Source organism: Trichoderma asperellum, chromosome 1 (genome assembly GCF_020647865.1).
Source record: "Trichoderma asperellum chromosome 1, complete sequence".
NCBI lineage: Eukaryota > Fungi > Ascomycota > Sordariomycetes > Hypocreales > Hypocreaceae > Trichoderma > Trichoderma asperellum.
In genome coordinates, this window is record NC_089415.1 from 74,955 (window position 1) to 90,722 (window position 15,768).

Here is a 15,768-nt window from a genome sequence, read left to right on the forward strand (position 1 = left end):
ATACTAAAGAAGATGAAGCTGCCGGTAATGCCTATGACATTGCCCCCATCGCTAAGTCCGAAAGCAATAGGGTAAAGCACCCAGGAAAAATTTGCTAGCGTAGAAAGTATCATATAGTCCCGAGAAAGGCTAATACGTGACGCTGCTTCGCGGCTTTCATTTAGTGTGCTTATGGCGAGAATGATCCAGCATAGAGTCCTAAAAGTGAAAAAGCCCCACCTATAGCTTGATGTAGTGTAGGCAGCGGCGAGGTAAGTTACCACCCAGAGGAAGGACATAAATATGTTTGTGACGATGGTGGTCCAAGAGACGTTGGATAGTAGGCCTAGCGCAAGGCTAACAGAAGGGAAGGCGACAGCCTAATTTATATACTTTGCGTAAAATAGTTGGCGAGAAGAACCGTTGTCGAGCTTATCGATTTGCTTGACTGTGCTCCAGCCTAGATCAGAAGCCTCTGCATAGTATGACATAGTCCCAATAAGGAGAGTGATGGTGAACAGGTAATGGAAAACTCTATTACTCTCTGGGGTGGTGAAGCAGAAAATTAGGAGTATGAGCTATAAATGTAACCAGAATATTAACATTAGACCTTAAACATGAATAGTTATTAAAGAATAAAGCAGTGTTGGCACTTATGAATGCGAGCAAGTGAACTGCCATAACTGCCTAAAGCCAATCGGATCCTGCTAGAGATAGAGTCTTATCCGGCCTGAAAGGGGGATTTGCATTTAAAGCGTTATTAACACGAAGGAATAGAGTTATAGTGTTGGAATGCCTTAATTTTCGACGTATAGAAAATGAGCGATATACAAGGAGAAAATTAGTCGGCTATAAAAGGTTCTTGAGTTGTGTTTGAGATGTTGCGTTGGGATGGAAGAAGAAAGAAAGATAAAGTTGTAACAGAAGCAGCACACTTATGATGATATATTCGAGCTAAAATAAATAATTAACTATTACTTAACTATTTATAGTTTTTAATTATTATGGATTTTTAATGTAAGGCTAAGCGGAAGTAAATCTAGATTTTTAATATAAGGCTAAGCGGAAGCAAATCTAGATTTTTAATATAAGGCTAAGCGGAAGTAAATGTAATCGGAAGCAAATAGCGATTGTTTGGCGGAGGCAAACCTTAATGCCTCAATTGGTTAAAAAAAAAAAGGCTACAGTTGGCACTCCATTAAAGATGGGGCAAGTTCGCTGTAAGCTCAGCAAGCCTTGTCTGACAAATAGCAGGATAAATATGTATGCTTCCGCTCTTGAAACAGCCTTCTGCAGCTTCAGTTTTGCTTCCGCTCTAGCAGCGTATTAGGTCTTGCGGCAATAGTGGCTGAAGTAGATACATTACCAGGATTGGCAAGCAGGCCTTTGAAGTCTTTCATTGTAAGCAATTACTATTTTTAATTACGTATGTGCACCCTAACACTCATTCTGAGGCGTGCGACAAATGCAAATCTCGCAAGAAGAGATGTGATAGCAAAACACCAAGATGCAGTAACTGCATGGCTAGTAACGCAGAATGCAACTATGCAACAGTCTGCAGAGCACGGGGGCCAGGTAAAAAGTGAGGCACTAAAACGCCTCAGAGTCTACAGGTTTGATGTGACATACGTTAATCCATTATTATTAGGAAGAAGAATTCTAATAACTTGAAAGAGTTTGAGCATTGACTGGAGAAAATAAATTGCGTAAAATTAGACGACAACAGCACTTTTTCAATCCAGCAGTTTAGTGATGATGTAGGGTCAAGGGCTCAGGGCGGTCAGGTTACTCACCATGTACCTAGTTGCATTTCCTCCACGCCTACGTTTACAACCGACCTATCTCGGAGGCAAGTATAAATCAGGGGTCTGATCCCAACATTGCCGGACTTTCTGGCCGCAGACCAGTTTAATAAGCACCTCGAGAAAATAAGAAGCAGTATTGCGCAGGCTAATCTAGTGAGTGAGCTTACTTTACTTCTCCCCCGATACATTGCGACACGCCTACTATAAAGCTCTTTTGCGGAAATTATGGAGGGTAGGCAGCTCCTGGATTTTGCAGACTTCACCACTCTTCTTAGCGACTAATATACCGCCAGCTCTACCGGCCCAGCAGAAAATTTCGCCAGATAGGCCATCGTTAATGCTGTGACTGCCCTTGCATTGCGATTTAAGGCTGCCCCAGGTTCTGAAGATAACTTATGCTCTATTTCACTTGCCTTTTATTATAATGCCACGGCTATGATACATAGACTTATTTTACAAGAGCCCAGCTTGCTTTCAATTTAAGCATTTCTAGCAATGGCTATGTTCGTTAAAGATACACTAGAATCTGCCGCTTTTATTATGCTGGGAACAAATGCTTTACGACAGCTGGAGCTTTTTGATAGCAGAATGCCCGAGGACTTTAAAAGCAATGGAATAAAGTCGAAGCAACACTAACGCGCATGCGAAATCTCATCCACGTTCGATAAGAAAATTGATCTTCTCTTAAGTTCAGATGCCAGTTAAGTGACAAGGAGTTCATTGTGAAGCCTTACTAACAGTTTGCAATAAATAAACGGTGTATAATAGGCTAGCGAACGAAGATAGAATTACCTGGCTGATATATTTACGCTTCTAATTATTTCTGATATATTAACTCAGCCGTTCGTGAAATAGGTAGCAATCTAATAACCCATCCCGCTAAACATGTGTAAAAAAGCCTCGGCAAGAAGAGGCTTAGAGTGTAAGTATAGCACCTAGATTGAATCCTGTAGATCATGTATTGAAACAATATATCATCAGTGGCATTTAACTTTTATTTATTAGTACTACATATTATAATACTTTTATTTATTCTTTTCCTAATATATTTACGAATATAAATCAGAATGAAAAAATTGGTTTATTTTTTTTAAAAAATTTACTTTATATTAGTGTAGTTTATTATACCTTCTGTCTATATAATTTACTTTTAATTTACTGCTATGTCTTTAACTATTTTATTATTTACTCTATTTTATACTAGTAAATAGTCTTCTTTATTAAACAAGGCTAGACCTCTATTACTGCAATACCAAGGGTCCATAAGTTTATCTAAGATTGATGTTCAAGAGTTTAAGCACGTGCGTGGCGTCCAAGGATTACTTTTTCGGGACGCTGATCTAAAAGCGCTTGGCAATTTCGGTTGTATTGTCTTGTAGTCCTTGATTGGGAAAAGTCGCCAGCGGAAGCAATTGACAAGATTCCAAATTTGATTAATTAGGCTATGACAGAGAGACAGCTTTGTATTATATGATTGTTTGTGCTATGGAAAGTAGAAATACGTCTTTAATAATGTTTTTGTTATTAACTGGCGCAGACCATTATATAACCCTTGTCCATTGGCAAATTAAACCTAAAATTAGAATTAAATTTGGGTATGAAGTTTGCGCTAAAAGCATTGTTGCCTCTGTAAAGTGAGAAATTAGCTTCACCAGCGAAAACATTGAATGCTGCCTCTTGCACTACATGCTTTACTGTTTTTTGTAATACACTAATGCTAGTAATTTTTACCTTATGTGTAAAATATAGACTTTAGAATGTAGGAAATGCTCTTAAATGTAATAGGCATAATATAATGCTTAACTATGCTAAGTATAAATATAATAAGGCCAAATATTGACCGGCATGTAATCTCTCATTTGGATATTAGCGAAGGATAAGTTTGCTGTCTGAGGCGAACCCAAGCTAGACAAGAATGGGGCGAGTGTGTGCCACCCATTGTGTCCTTGGAGGCATGCATGTAATTGTCCAGCTGGGCATATACCCAGCATATAAAAAACACTCTTGCTACTAGACTGTTGCACCTAAAATAACCCTAGATCCGTCGCGGTTTGTCGCTATCTGAGATGGGTCCTGCTGCCAGCTGGTCTAGTAAACCCGAAGGCCCACCTGCAGATCTTTAGAACTGCCGATGTTTACTGCAAGGGTTATATTGCAGGCACTGTCTAAAATAACGTCCAGTAAAGGCGAAGTAGCCACTTCGGCATCTTGGTTTTGTGTTTTGTACTGTCGGCACCCCTTTTCTGCTAATAGGTAATCCTCCGCAGGATAGCTAGAACAACGCCAAAGTTAGCTTGAAACAGCATGTCTGCGCCGGATTGGGCCGCATTAACCAGTCCTAACGCTAGAGAGGCGTGCATATACGCTTTCCCATCAAGCAGGTACGTATACACTCATCCATGAAGCGGGTCACACTTCTATACGAAAACATGTACTCTGTAAAATAAAGCATTTCAGATTGTGTCTACTTTGTATTACAACACCAGACCACAACTACTGTTGATTTGGGGCCAAGGGAATACTGACGCCTAGATCATGTGATATTTGGAAAATGCATCCCAACCGCCATATAAGTGTGGACAAAAATTCTCAGACATGTAAATAATGTAGTCATCGGTCCTCAGTATAGTTTTGCACTCCACCTACTGTTTGAAGCCTTTTTTGCGCGCTGGAGTTAGTCTACTCTAATCCGTTCTGATGTAAGGGGCTATTAGTAATTTTAGATGCTGCTTGATTGGGTTCAGCTGCTGATGCTTAAGCGTAAAGATGCATTCTAGATAGCACGGTCTGGATAGGGACCTTTAAAGTGAAAAGGGAACATATCCCCCGATAACAGGGCCAATTAAGCTAGCATAAAATTTATTAACAGTTGCCAGAGGCAAGAGTTTGCGAAGAACATCTAGGATATAACATCCGTCCTCTTTTATTTTGGGAACCTTGAGCTGGAACGCCAAGATGCAATATTCGGTCCGAGAACTGTAACACCGCTTTACGTTAGAAATAATAACGACCGAGGTTTATTAGGATAATATGCTTCTTATGAAAGAGCTAGTTAAAAAAGTTTTAGAATTTCCTATAAAGTACACCCGGAGTAGTTAAAGGAGCATCCTTTAGCATCCTTTAGCGGGGATAGTTGCTAGGCTATGCTAGGAAAGGAAGCTAGAGCCTGGTGGAAACAGGCCGCAGGTTTACATCATTGAGGCATCCAATAAACTAGTAATTCCCTTTTTTTCAGTATATATTTGCCTTCATGGACTATAAATAATAGCTGCATCCCTTTTTAAATTGATAGTTATATCACTGCTCTGCCATTTATATACGAAGCAGCCATGTTTTTCCATAAACTACTTTTAACTCTGCTTATTCCTGTCGGGGTTCTTGGGAACCCTGTCAGTATTGAGCAAAGGTCACCTGGAAACGTAGTTTAGGCTGGTTCGCCTGTTGTTATTGATACAAACGGAGTATATATTTGAACTAACCCTCTGAACAACGGAGGTTTGATCGCTGGTTATACTGCTTATGAAAACGGCCAGAGTATTCTTTGACTGGCTGGATCTAACAATGGCGGTTCTTTATGGCATTTTGTCGGTGAAGTTTACCGTGCTGATTTATCTGCTTATGATGTTGATAATGCTATGCCTTTGTAACTTCCTAGCGGGCGTATTGTATACGCCTACCGCAACCATGATCGCACAGGAAATACTTATATATATTACCGAATAACCCTATTATATTCTGATGACGGCGGTGCTAGCTTTCTTTATCTATTAACCGTGGAGCAGCAGGCAGCCACTCCAGGTACCCCTAACGGACTCTGGGAACCCTTTCTCTGTGTCGCTGCAGACGGGTCGCTGCAATGTTACTATTCCGCTGAGAATAATGGGGCAGATCAGGACGGTTATATGAAGCGTTCGACTGATGGAGGGTTAACTTGGTCGAACTGGATCAAGATTTCTGGAGGTGACCGCACGTTACGCGATGGAATGATTGGTGTCGCAAATATCGACAATTCTGGCAACTTGATGTAAGTATTTTACCACGGCTTTTGAATACCAGTGTAACCAATAACTAATGATACTGCTTAAAATTAGTGCCGTTTTTGAGAATATGGAGTCCGGGCCCTTTTCCATTGATTATGTTCTGTCCTATGATGACGGCAACTCTTGGGGAGAGCGGGCGCGCCTATATACCGCGCGAAACGGGGCCAATGCAGGAGCTCCTTAAGTTATTAATGTCGGTGGCACTTTTGTTATAAGCTTTATGACAAATGAGGACGTGGCCGGCACCGGTGGCAATGGCATTGACGGAGCGCAAATGAAAGTTGTTACTAGTACAGACGGAGGTCATACATGGGGCCCTACTACTGTCATGGGTAATGCCGGTTCTTACTGGCCTGGGCTTTATACTCTCGACCAGACCCATTTCCTTGCTCTCTATACTAAAGATGACATAGGTGCAGTCAGTCAAGATTACCAGCTTGTTAATTGAGCACTCGCTTGGTAATGCTATCTAAAAATAGCTTGTATTGAAATATTATAGTATATTTTCAATAGAACTTAGAAACGTTCCCGCGCTCATATTTTAACTATTAATTTATACCTGTCTTTGTCTCTGTATGTTCAGTCTTAAGAACTTGGTGCTTTATGAATACGCTAGACATCAACCCAATGGCTGCTATGCATGCATATAATATAAATAAATTCCTCACACTGAAAGCGAAAGCTTTGAGGACAACCTGACGCTGCGAAGGGTCCTGAATTGTGTGCGTAATGCCTACATTTGCGGCTGCTATACTACCAGATAGAGCTTCTATAAGAGATTGGCTGAGGCCAGCAGCAGCAAGGGATGATTGGCGGCTATCCATACTATTTTGGAATACCACACCACCCACTACAATAGATAGTGCCATGGCAAGATTGCGGATGAAGCCCAGGGACGCTGTGGCTGCCGCAGTATCGGCCTGGCTAACAGTGCTCTGAATTGCAATTATGGGCCCTTGGAAGAGAAGGGCAGGTCCCAGACCGCCAAAGATTTGCAACCCGACCACTTTGGCTACCGGTGTGCCGGACCCAAGAGTAATGTACAGCCCTGTCCCTATCGTCATAAGTGTCATACCGGCCTATGTGATCTCCCTGTAGCGTCCTGTGCGATCGATTAAAACGCTAGAGATTGTTTCTATGACAGCTTGTGTTACTATTAGCGGTAATAGTAAAACACCAGCCCCGAAAGGCGAGGTTTGCTGCACTCCTTGGAAGTATAGTGGCATGTAATATTCGATGCTAACGAGTACCATGCCATGTAAAAATACAACAAGGAAAATAGCATTATTTAACCAGTTTCTAAACATGGCCAGAGGCATTAGGGGATATTTAGCCAAACGTTATTCGCTAAACACAAAGAAACCGATCATTAGGATTCCAAATACAACCAAATAAATAACTTTTGGGCTGCTCCAGGGGAATATAGCGCCGCCGAAATCCAGCCCAATAAGAAGTAAAAGAGTTATTGCCAGGATGGAGAATGTCCTTAACCAGTCAATGACTCTTATGCCTTCGCCCAGTTTTGTGCGCGGGTTGTGGACATCCAACAGAAGCAACAGCATGAATGCAATTGCAGAGATCGGAAGGTTTATCTAGAAACACCACCGCCAGGTCTTGAACTGCGTAAAAGCCCCTCCAATTAGCGGCCCAGCGGATCCAGCCAGAGCCTACATGAACCCCGTATATCCCAAATATAGTGATCGCTTTTGCACACTGAAGAGATCTGAGATTGTGATGGTCATCAGTTGCATTAGGCCACCGCCAGCTGTGCCCTGCAGTGCTCTTGCAGCAATTAGCATTGGCATGTTGACGCTTAATGCTGCTACTATGCTGGCAGCAGCAAAAATACCGACAGCTATAAGGAGCATGGGCTTGCGACCCCAGATATTGCTATATTTTGCCTAGATTGGGCCTGCAGCTGCATTCGCTACAAGATAAGCGCCACTAACCCATACGTAGCCCGACGCGGAGCGCAGATCGGCGCATATCGTGGGAATAGATATGGCGATAATTGTTTGATCGAGGGCAGCGATGAAGAGGCTGAGCTACAATGTGCTGTTAGTTAGATGGTCTTCTCCAATGATCCCGCGTAGACCAAGTTATTACATATAGCGCTGATAAGATGGCGTATAACCGCAATGTTGTGCGAACCTTTGGGCGGTCTATAAGATTGAGCGGTTTAACGGGGCGGTCGCTGAAAGGAACTTCCATAGCGAAAGGTTCTGCCGAAGACACAGCAACTGTTACTTGAGGCTCAGAGACTGTGATAATATCCATTGTTATTCGTAGAAAGCAAACCAATTAAATACATTGCCTGGATTGATAAACTAGAATAAACGAGAAATAATGGTGCCGACACTAGAAGGATTTTAAGGCTTTTGGTAAGAAGGAATAGCAGGATGACTAAGAAAACAAATAGCCTAAAGCCAAGAGAACATTTCGGCCCTGGTTTGCTGCCGTGTGACTCATACTGCGAGATATCTATGAGCAATATTTTCATTTCCAATTCGCATAATGCACTTTTGCGAGTCATCCTAGACATATAAGCAGACAATAAACTAATATTAAATGCTATGGGTTACAATATGTTCTTGTGACAGATTTGTATTATAAAGAGCGGTTCTGATATGACTATCTTCAGGAAGGCATTGCTAGTCTGGGCGGGTTACGTGGATCACACAGACTTTACATATAGCCTTTGAATACGATGAAGTATTATATATGAAAGCAAATTATATTGGCCTTATTAAACGCCTGTGAAAATAGAATTCTTATAATCTCTTAAGCCCACCAAGCATAGGATCTGTAACTAATATATTGCTGCTTTATATACTTAAGCTGGGTGCTTATTTCTAGCCAGAGAGAGGACGGTTGCTTATACTTTAGAGACTGAACGAGGCACAGCCGAAATCATATCCAACAGAAATTTACGTATAGCTTTCTAAATATATAATATGGACCTTGTTAAATTATTGGGTTAAATAGTAGGCTTATAAAGACTTTTAGATTCTTGTGGTTCTTTATTAAATCTTATTTACTATATTATACTGATGAAGAGTAATAATAATACAGGCGAAGCCTATTGCTAACTGTTATTTTAGGTGTTTGCATTGAAATATATTACTTTAGGATGGATATTAATATCTGTCTTCCTAAGTAAGTATTTAAATATTGAGGATAGAAGAAAAAAAAAATGACTATATATTACCAGCGAAGGGAATAAAACCCCTCTTTAAGCTTTATCTGCATGGGAGCAGTTTTGCATTCGGCGGCCCTCTTTTTTTAACATCACCGCCTTGTGCATTTGCCTCTTACTCTGGCACTATTGTAGTTTTGCCTTCTTACAAGCTTGCACTGGAATACGCTCTTTTATTGCTTGTTCAGAGCGCTTTAGAGGTAGTATTATCTATATCTAATCTCCAGAATTTTAACACTAATTTACAAGGACGAGCAGGTTAAGATTGACCCCGCCCCAGAATTTATATTTATAGGCTATAGTGCAGGCGCTAACTTTACTAATGACATTTGGACTTGCTGCTGCTGCTAAAACAGGGAGGGAGAGGAATGCAGAACTGGCCCGAGGCTTATTTCTTATAAGTTTACCCAAAATGAAACTATTATTTGCATGTCTTTATTTATGTACTGGGAGATTGGATTTAATTACTAGGCGGCAGTTTATTGCTTGTATGAGGATAGTGGGAATGCCGCTAATATTGTGGGATAGCAAGATAAGGAATATGTAATTGGATCTGACCCCGATTGGGAAATATTATGTGCCCCTGGTTTATGTTTACTTTAGAGTTAGATTAGTTGAAGATTAATATTTTCAAGCGCCTGATTTATATAATTTGGGTCTTAGTATCTTAAACTTGTACTTGCTATTTGTAAAAAAGACGACTATAGGTGACATGAGTTGGGTTTTTAATATAGTATACCTGCGATAAATCTAAACCACTTCCTCATTAGGCTATACAACGGCTGAGCCAGTTGTAAAATAAAAGCTATAATGACCACCCCTAAAAACGTTTTAAAACTATAAAAATAGTTGTAAATCCCCCTTTTTTGGTTGCATTGCATAGCTATTTATTTGAAGAAATATGAATGGACCACATTTGATATAACATTCTCTGATGTTTAATGAACTTATAAAATATAAGACATAGGTGAATTTATTTATTTTTTTGACTATAGTTCAGTGGAATTGTTATATTAGGCCTATGTATTTTAGTAAAATTCCAAATACTTGAAGTTTAATGGTTGGCTTAGGCATTTTGCTATATATGGTTAAGCTATATTAATTCCTACGCGCTAAAACAATTAAGTTACTGGACGGAGTTCGGGGAAACTAGTTATTCTCTGGCCCTGAAAATTCAAGCGTTAGGCCCATATATTCTAGTAAAATTCCAAATACTTGAAGTTTAATGGTTGGCTTGGGCGTTTTGCTGTATATGGTTAGGCTGTATTAATTTCTATGCGCTAAAATAATTAAGTTACTGGACGGAATTTGGGGAAAATAGTTGTTCTCTGGCCCTGAAAATTCAAGCGTTATAGAGTACACCCCACGCTGATAGAAATATGCTTTGATAAGTGCTTGGGGTTAATAAAGAAGGGGGAGCTAAGAAATACATGTACCTCTTATAAACACTTACTTTATGTAAGGCATTTACATTTGCTGTGCCTTGTATTTTTATCGCATTTATTGCTTACTGAAACGCCGTCTAGAGCGTCTCCAGGCGGACATGCCTGCGTCTATAAGGAAATCCAGAGTGGGCTGCATTATGTGCAGGAAAATATTTGACATCAAAAGTAGTTTACTATCGGTGTTATTGACTTGCGGAGCTAATGTTCAGGTTATTAAGAATCCGGTAAGTCAAGTGCGATGAATGGAAACCTATATGCATGTGGTGCGTCCCCTCAGGCAGGGCTTGTAATAATGCGTCCAATTTTTGAATTAACATCGGCATTGGATCTACAGCTTCCGTAAAGAGGCCGTCAATACCGGCTAACTAGTCCAAGAACCCTCTAGTAATATTCCCTAATCCTAAGTATGTAGAGTATCTTGCCAGGCACTTTACAATTAAGCCGGTTCCTGCCATGGGTGCCAACTATGATGCACAAAAGTTACAAGCTCGAAGCTCAAGCTACTTTCTTCGCCACCTCTAAGCCTTCTACGCATTATGCTTTGGCATCTCCAAATGCACTACGTAGGGATTTTGGCGAGCAGTACGGCCACCTCCCCCCGCCATCGAAATTACAATACGGTATAAAGAGGTAGGTACTTGCTATTATAACCCTTTCTACGAAAATCCTGGATAATAATTACTAGAGCTATTCTACTAAGTCTGCATTTCCGTTGCTGCTAAATATTTATACGCATTGAGTTAGCCTTAAACGGTTTTAGTTCGGCTACATAGCACTTCATCCGCAGACTCTGCATCATGCACAATTGCCTTACCAGTCCATGTCTTATCAAAAATAGCAGCGTAATAGCAACCTGATTTAGTAACATGCCAGCAGTTGATTTATTTACCGTCAAATTATTTCTCACGCCTTGTCCAAGCAGGTTGACGGATGATTTCCCGCCGTCGTCAGATACTGAACCTTATATAAACAAGATGCTTTTTACAGAGAAAACCGTCGTTATGCATGCCAAATCGCAGCTTGAAACCTTAGGGACATTCACTTTACAACTATTAAAAGAAGTCTTACAGGTGTCTACTATAAGTTCCGGCCCGACCTTGTCAAAGATGGGTTAAAAACTTTTAAGTAGCTGAAAGAGTTAAAAGAGAGCTTTATAACTCTTGAAACATCAAGATTATGTTAAATAATCTTACAGGAGCGCATTAGTACTACATTTAACATCTTCTTTAATTTAAGAGTATAGATTGTTGTTATATTTACTACCCGACCCCTAAGGTCTAATGTAAAGGATTTTTAATGAACTACTCGCCGTGGCATATAAACTAAAACAGCCTAGAGGAGGTTAGCCAGCGGCTTCTGAATAACTCTTAATAAATACTATACAATAGGATAATTATTAACTGGAGGGTTATATAAGTTACAGGTAGTAACATTTAAAGACTATATATCCCCTTGGGTATATTTGTAAATAGCGCTATAGCAGTTCCAGGACTGTAATTTACTTAATAAAATTAGGGTTATTTACAATAAAGGTTAAATTATCCTTTATCTCACCAATTAATTTAACGGTTTCAAGATATAGAAAGTTATAAATTATAAAACCAAATACAATGACTTCAATTAAAACTTACAACCTGGGTATCTTTTAAACTCTTGACCCACAGGGTTGTGGTATCATTGAGAAAGGCCACCGATGGCAATTTTATGTCAGGGAGCTCCTTAAATTACCACCTCTATTATTACCCTTAAGAGATGCCTTAAGGCCGAGGATTGGGTTTACCTAGACTGCAAAACGCTATTAAACAATGCTAATAGAGGCATAGTAATATATCTTCTTAGCGTTCGCGACTGAAAATAGCACCCTGGAATACTAAAACTAGGACTTAAAATTTACTGCTCTACTTTTTTTTTAGCACGTCAAAATTTATTAGTTCCTTTTAATAGGCATTAATTGCCGCTATACTATTATTTTCCAAGCGAACTTGAAGCTTTATATACTAAAAAAGAGTTTAGCTTCCGTCTCCGCTAATAGGAAATCCCAATTTCCGCTACTATTACCAAGACTAGCGAGCTGAAGCCACTATATTAAATATCTACAAGCAGTGTATATTGTTAAATTGAAAGGTGAACCCTATAGCCTGTGATTCCTACTCCTGTATCCAGTGCTGCAGGTTGAAAGTAAATATTATATACATTAAACAGACATTTTTCTTTATACCTAGCAGTTATATGCTTACGGCTAGGGACTACAAAAGTAAATAATACAGCTAAGCCTTGATATCTACTTCTTGCCCTACTCCGCTAGTGCCATTCTATTTTCTCGCTAAAAATCCGCCGGCATAGGTTGCAATTATTAAAGACATAAGGCCGACGGAAACGGATGTTCAGATTGTTTATTACGCCGATTCTTTGTTTTCCCATCTATAGAGGCATGGCTAATTGGCAGATATTTATTTCAGATGTATCTCATGTATCTGCAATCTTTCTATAACTATTTATTATATTTGGATACAAGCTGTACTAAACGACGTCTTTACTTCCGTCCCCTTAGGAGTACTAACGCCGTTCTTCCAAGCGCCCCAGGCAACGTTAACAACAATCCTAATATTAAACCCTGTCGCTTTCAGTTGTGTATGTATCTATCTGCTTCTAAAGAAGATGTCACTACTAATCTACCTTTCTAGAGTTACTGTAACTACAATGTCTTTAACAATCTAAATTGAGTTTGGGGGTCACAAGATAGATGTACTAAAAGGTGGCTACTATGATCGTTACTGTATGAATCCAATTTTAGATGAGGTGGCGCGCGATCCTTCTGTCGGACCTGATATTGAATTCTTCTGAAAGATCCTAAAGAGGCTGGTTAATTCAAGAGTTGGTGAGACGTTCGCCCTAAACTTCTATTATTAGACAAGGAGCATCTAACTTGTCTTTCTAGCGCCCCTCGGGCCCTTAAAATCCAAGCTTCCATCGCCTTTAGAACCCATTTCACCGTTTCTAGGTTATAGCCTGGTTGCGTTAACATTCTACTTATATCTTGTCTGCGATAATAACCCTTATAATGAGGTATCTCTTGCTATCATCGTTTGTCAGCTGGGCCAAAACAGTTATAGCATAACGCAATTGCTTACTTCTATATGGAATTGAACCTTTTATGGATATGTGTTGGCTCTACCAGTTGATACCGAGATTGCTTGAGTTCGAGGTGTGACCCTGTATTAACTCCCCAAATGGCTTATGAAAATTAACTTCAAGATGGATGACCACTAAATTAAGGCAGGAATTAGTGGGATGGGTGAAAGCATGAATTTAACACTTAAAGTACCCCTTCTAACACTAAAAACTATACTATTGCAATCTTCTATCGGTATTAATAATGCAATTAATAAAATCAATGGAAAATAGCACCAGGTGACTGTGCAGATAAATCCACTCCTAGCAGCGCAGTGTTTATTACCCAGGAACGTCAGCCTTACATGAGGGGAGGGTCTGTTAAGTAAGCTCTTGAATAAACTTTAAGTTTTGACTATATTATGCATAGACATCCTTAAAGATGCGCAAATGGCTTTAAACATGCCTACGAAATTGGAAAATTTATAATAATATATAATCTGGATTGCTAGAAGTATTGGGTTTAGTGGCTTAGCTTAAGTCTATTCTTCTTCAAGTCCCTATCACTATCTTATTTATTTTAATTAGTTTTCGAGTATATTGGCTACTTTTATAATTACTGAAAAAACATAAGCCTGTTTTAAATATATTTACTAGTCTAGCTGCTTTACCTGCTTTACCCTTAAATGGGTATAACTGGTCTTGTTATAACCTTTAATCTATATAATTTAGGATACAGCCGTTGAAAAGAATCTATATATATTAATACATGTTTAAAGGTTTAAGCTCTTTAGCGATAGACTAGGTCAGGATGTTGCGTTTAAAATGCCTATCTAGAGTATACGCAATGCACTCAAGTAACTCCTATATTGTTGGTTATCTTCATGTAGCGGCCTGGCTATGTTCTCTATTAGAGATTCTACTTAATGAAAATTTAAAGGCACATCTACTTATTGAGCTTAAAAAGCTCCTTGAAATTTATTTACCATCCATTTTGTAAATGATCTAGTTTACATATTTGGGGTGGAAATTGCATATTATAAGAAACTAGAAAGTCAGAGAGAAGATAATTAATTGTAAAGAATTATGCTACTGCACTTAGCTATCCTTAAAGATGTTATGCATAGTCTAAGCAAAAGAAACTAAACTATATACTCAGGCTCTGAACGCGTATTGCTTTTCTGAATATTAGTATACTAGTAGGATAACTGATTTCATATATAAGGCAACTATATTCCTTATAAAAGCAATTAAAATATTATCTAAGGTAAATAGTTAACTATTTTTAAGTATACAAATACTGGGGAATTATATTTTTTAAGTATTTCCGCTTATTAATATTTATATTAACAAGCTTGTTATTAAGTTAATTTAAAAACCCTTTACTATAACCCTTACTAAGCTTAAATATATACATAAAGCGCGTAAATCCTCTGTTTATATTTAAATCTGCCTGCTTAAACTAAATATATCTCGGTTTTATGAAAATAGCTATGTAAATAATATTAATTTTTGAACTTTGCTATATTAATAAGTTTGTTTTGTGTAACTAGCGCATCGTGGATATAGTGGTGAGATTCCGGCTTCTTAATTGATTTCAAAACTTATAACTCTTCCTCTAATAAACGCTGAGCTTTGTAACTTCTAATAGTAAAGTTCCTGGCCGATTAATTAATTCTAAAATATAACTTATCCTATATATATAATGTCTGTGTGAAAGAAATGTAAATATTTAATAATCCTTGGAGGCTTGCGGGAGATTTCTTATCTAACCATCTAGCTTACCTCCAGTCTATACCTCACTAATCTTCTTAATCTTTAAAGCATTTACACCACTCAGTCGAAGAATACATTTATTGCCCCAATTGCAGTAACCTAGCATAACAGAGGGAACTGTAAAGGCAACAAACTTCATGGTAATAGAATAGTCAAAAGCTGATCCTGAACTTATTGGTTATCTCTTTTATTTCTCTTACAGTTATTGTATATAACTTAATAACTAACAGGCATGCATAGCCCAAGAGGTAGAGGGTGTATATTACCAATGGTTTATAATAAATAGTAGAATTGCTAATACCTTATTTCTTTAATGCTCCTTACTTTTTTTTACTTAAAAGCTCTTGAAAAGTAGCCTCTTTGCTTCTGTCTGTATTAGCAATGGGAGTTATAAATGCCGTTTTTAATACTTTATT

The 15,768-nt window shown here is 38.8% G+C and overlaps 2 protein-coding genes across 2 annotated transcripts; one reads left to right on the top strand and one right to left on the bottom strand.

The window, feature by feature from the left end:
• Nucleotides 1–5,686: 5,686 nt before the first annotated feature.
• TrAFT101_000012 (uncharacterized protein) lies at nt 5,687–6,008 on the top strand (the record flags this gene model as incomplete). The annotated part of the gene is made up of 2 exons (XM_066125880.1): nt 5,687–5,808; nt 5,876–6,008. The coding sequence occupies 2 exons, from the start codon at nt 5,687–5,689 to the stop codon at nt 6,006–6,008; spliced, it is 255 nt and encodes an 84-aa protein (XP_065981977.1).
• A 1,483-nt stretch (nt 6,009–7,491) lies between these two features.
• Nucleotides 7,492–8,124, bottom strand: TrAFT101_000013 (uncharacterized protein; the record flags this gene model as incomplete). The annotated part of the gene is made up of 3 exons (XM_066125881.1): nt 7,931–8,124; nt 7,774–7,869; nt 7,492–7,725 (listed from the first exon to the last, which is right to left on the bottom strand). The coding sequence occupies exons 1-3, from the start codon at nt 8,099–8,101 to the stop codon at nt 7,492–7,494; spliced, it is 501 nt and encodes a 166-aa protein (XP_065981978.1). The 5' UTR covers nt 8,102–8,124.
• Nucleotides 8,125–15,768: the final 7,644 nt, after the last annotated feature.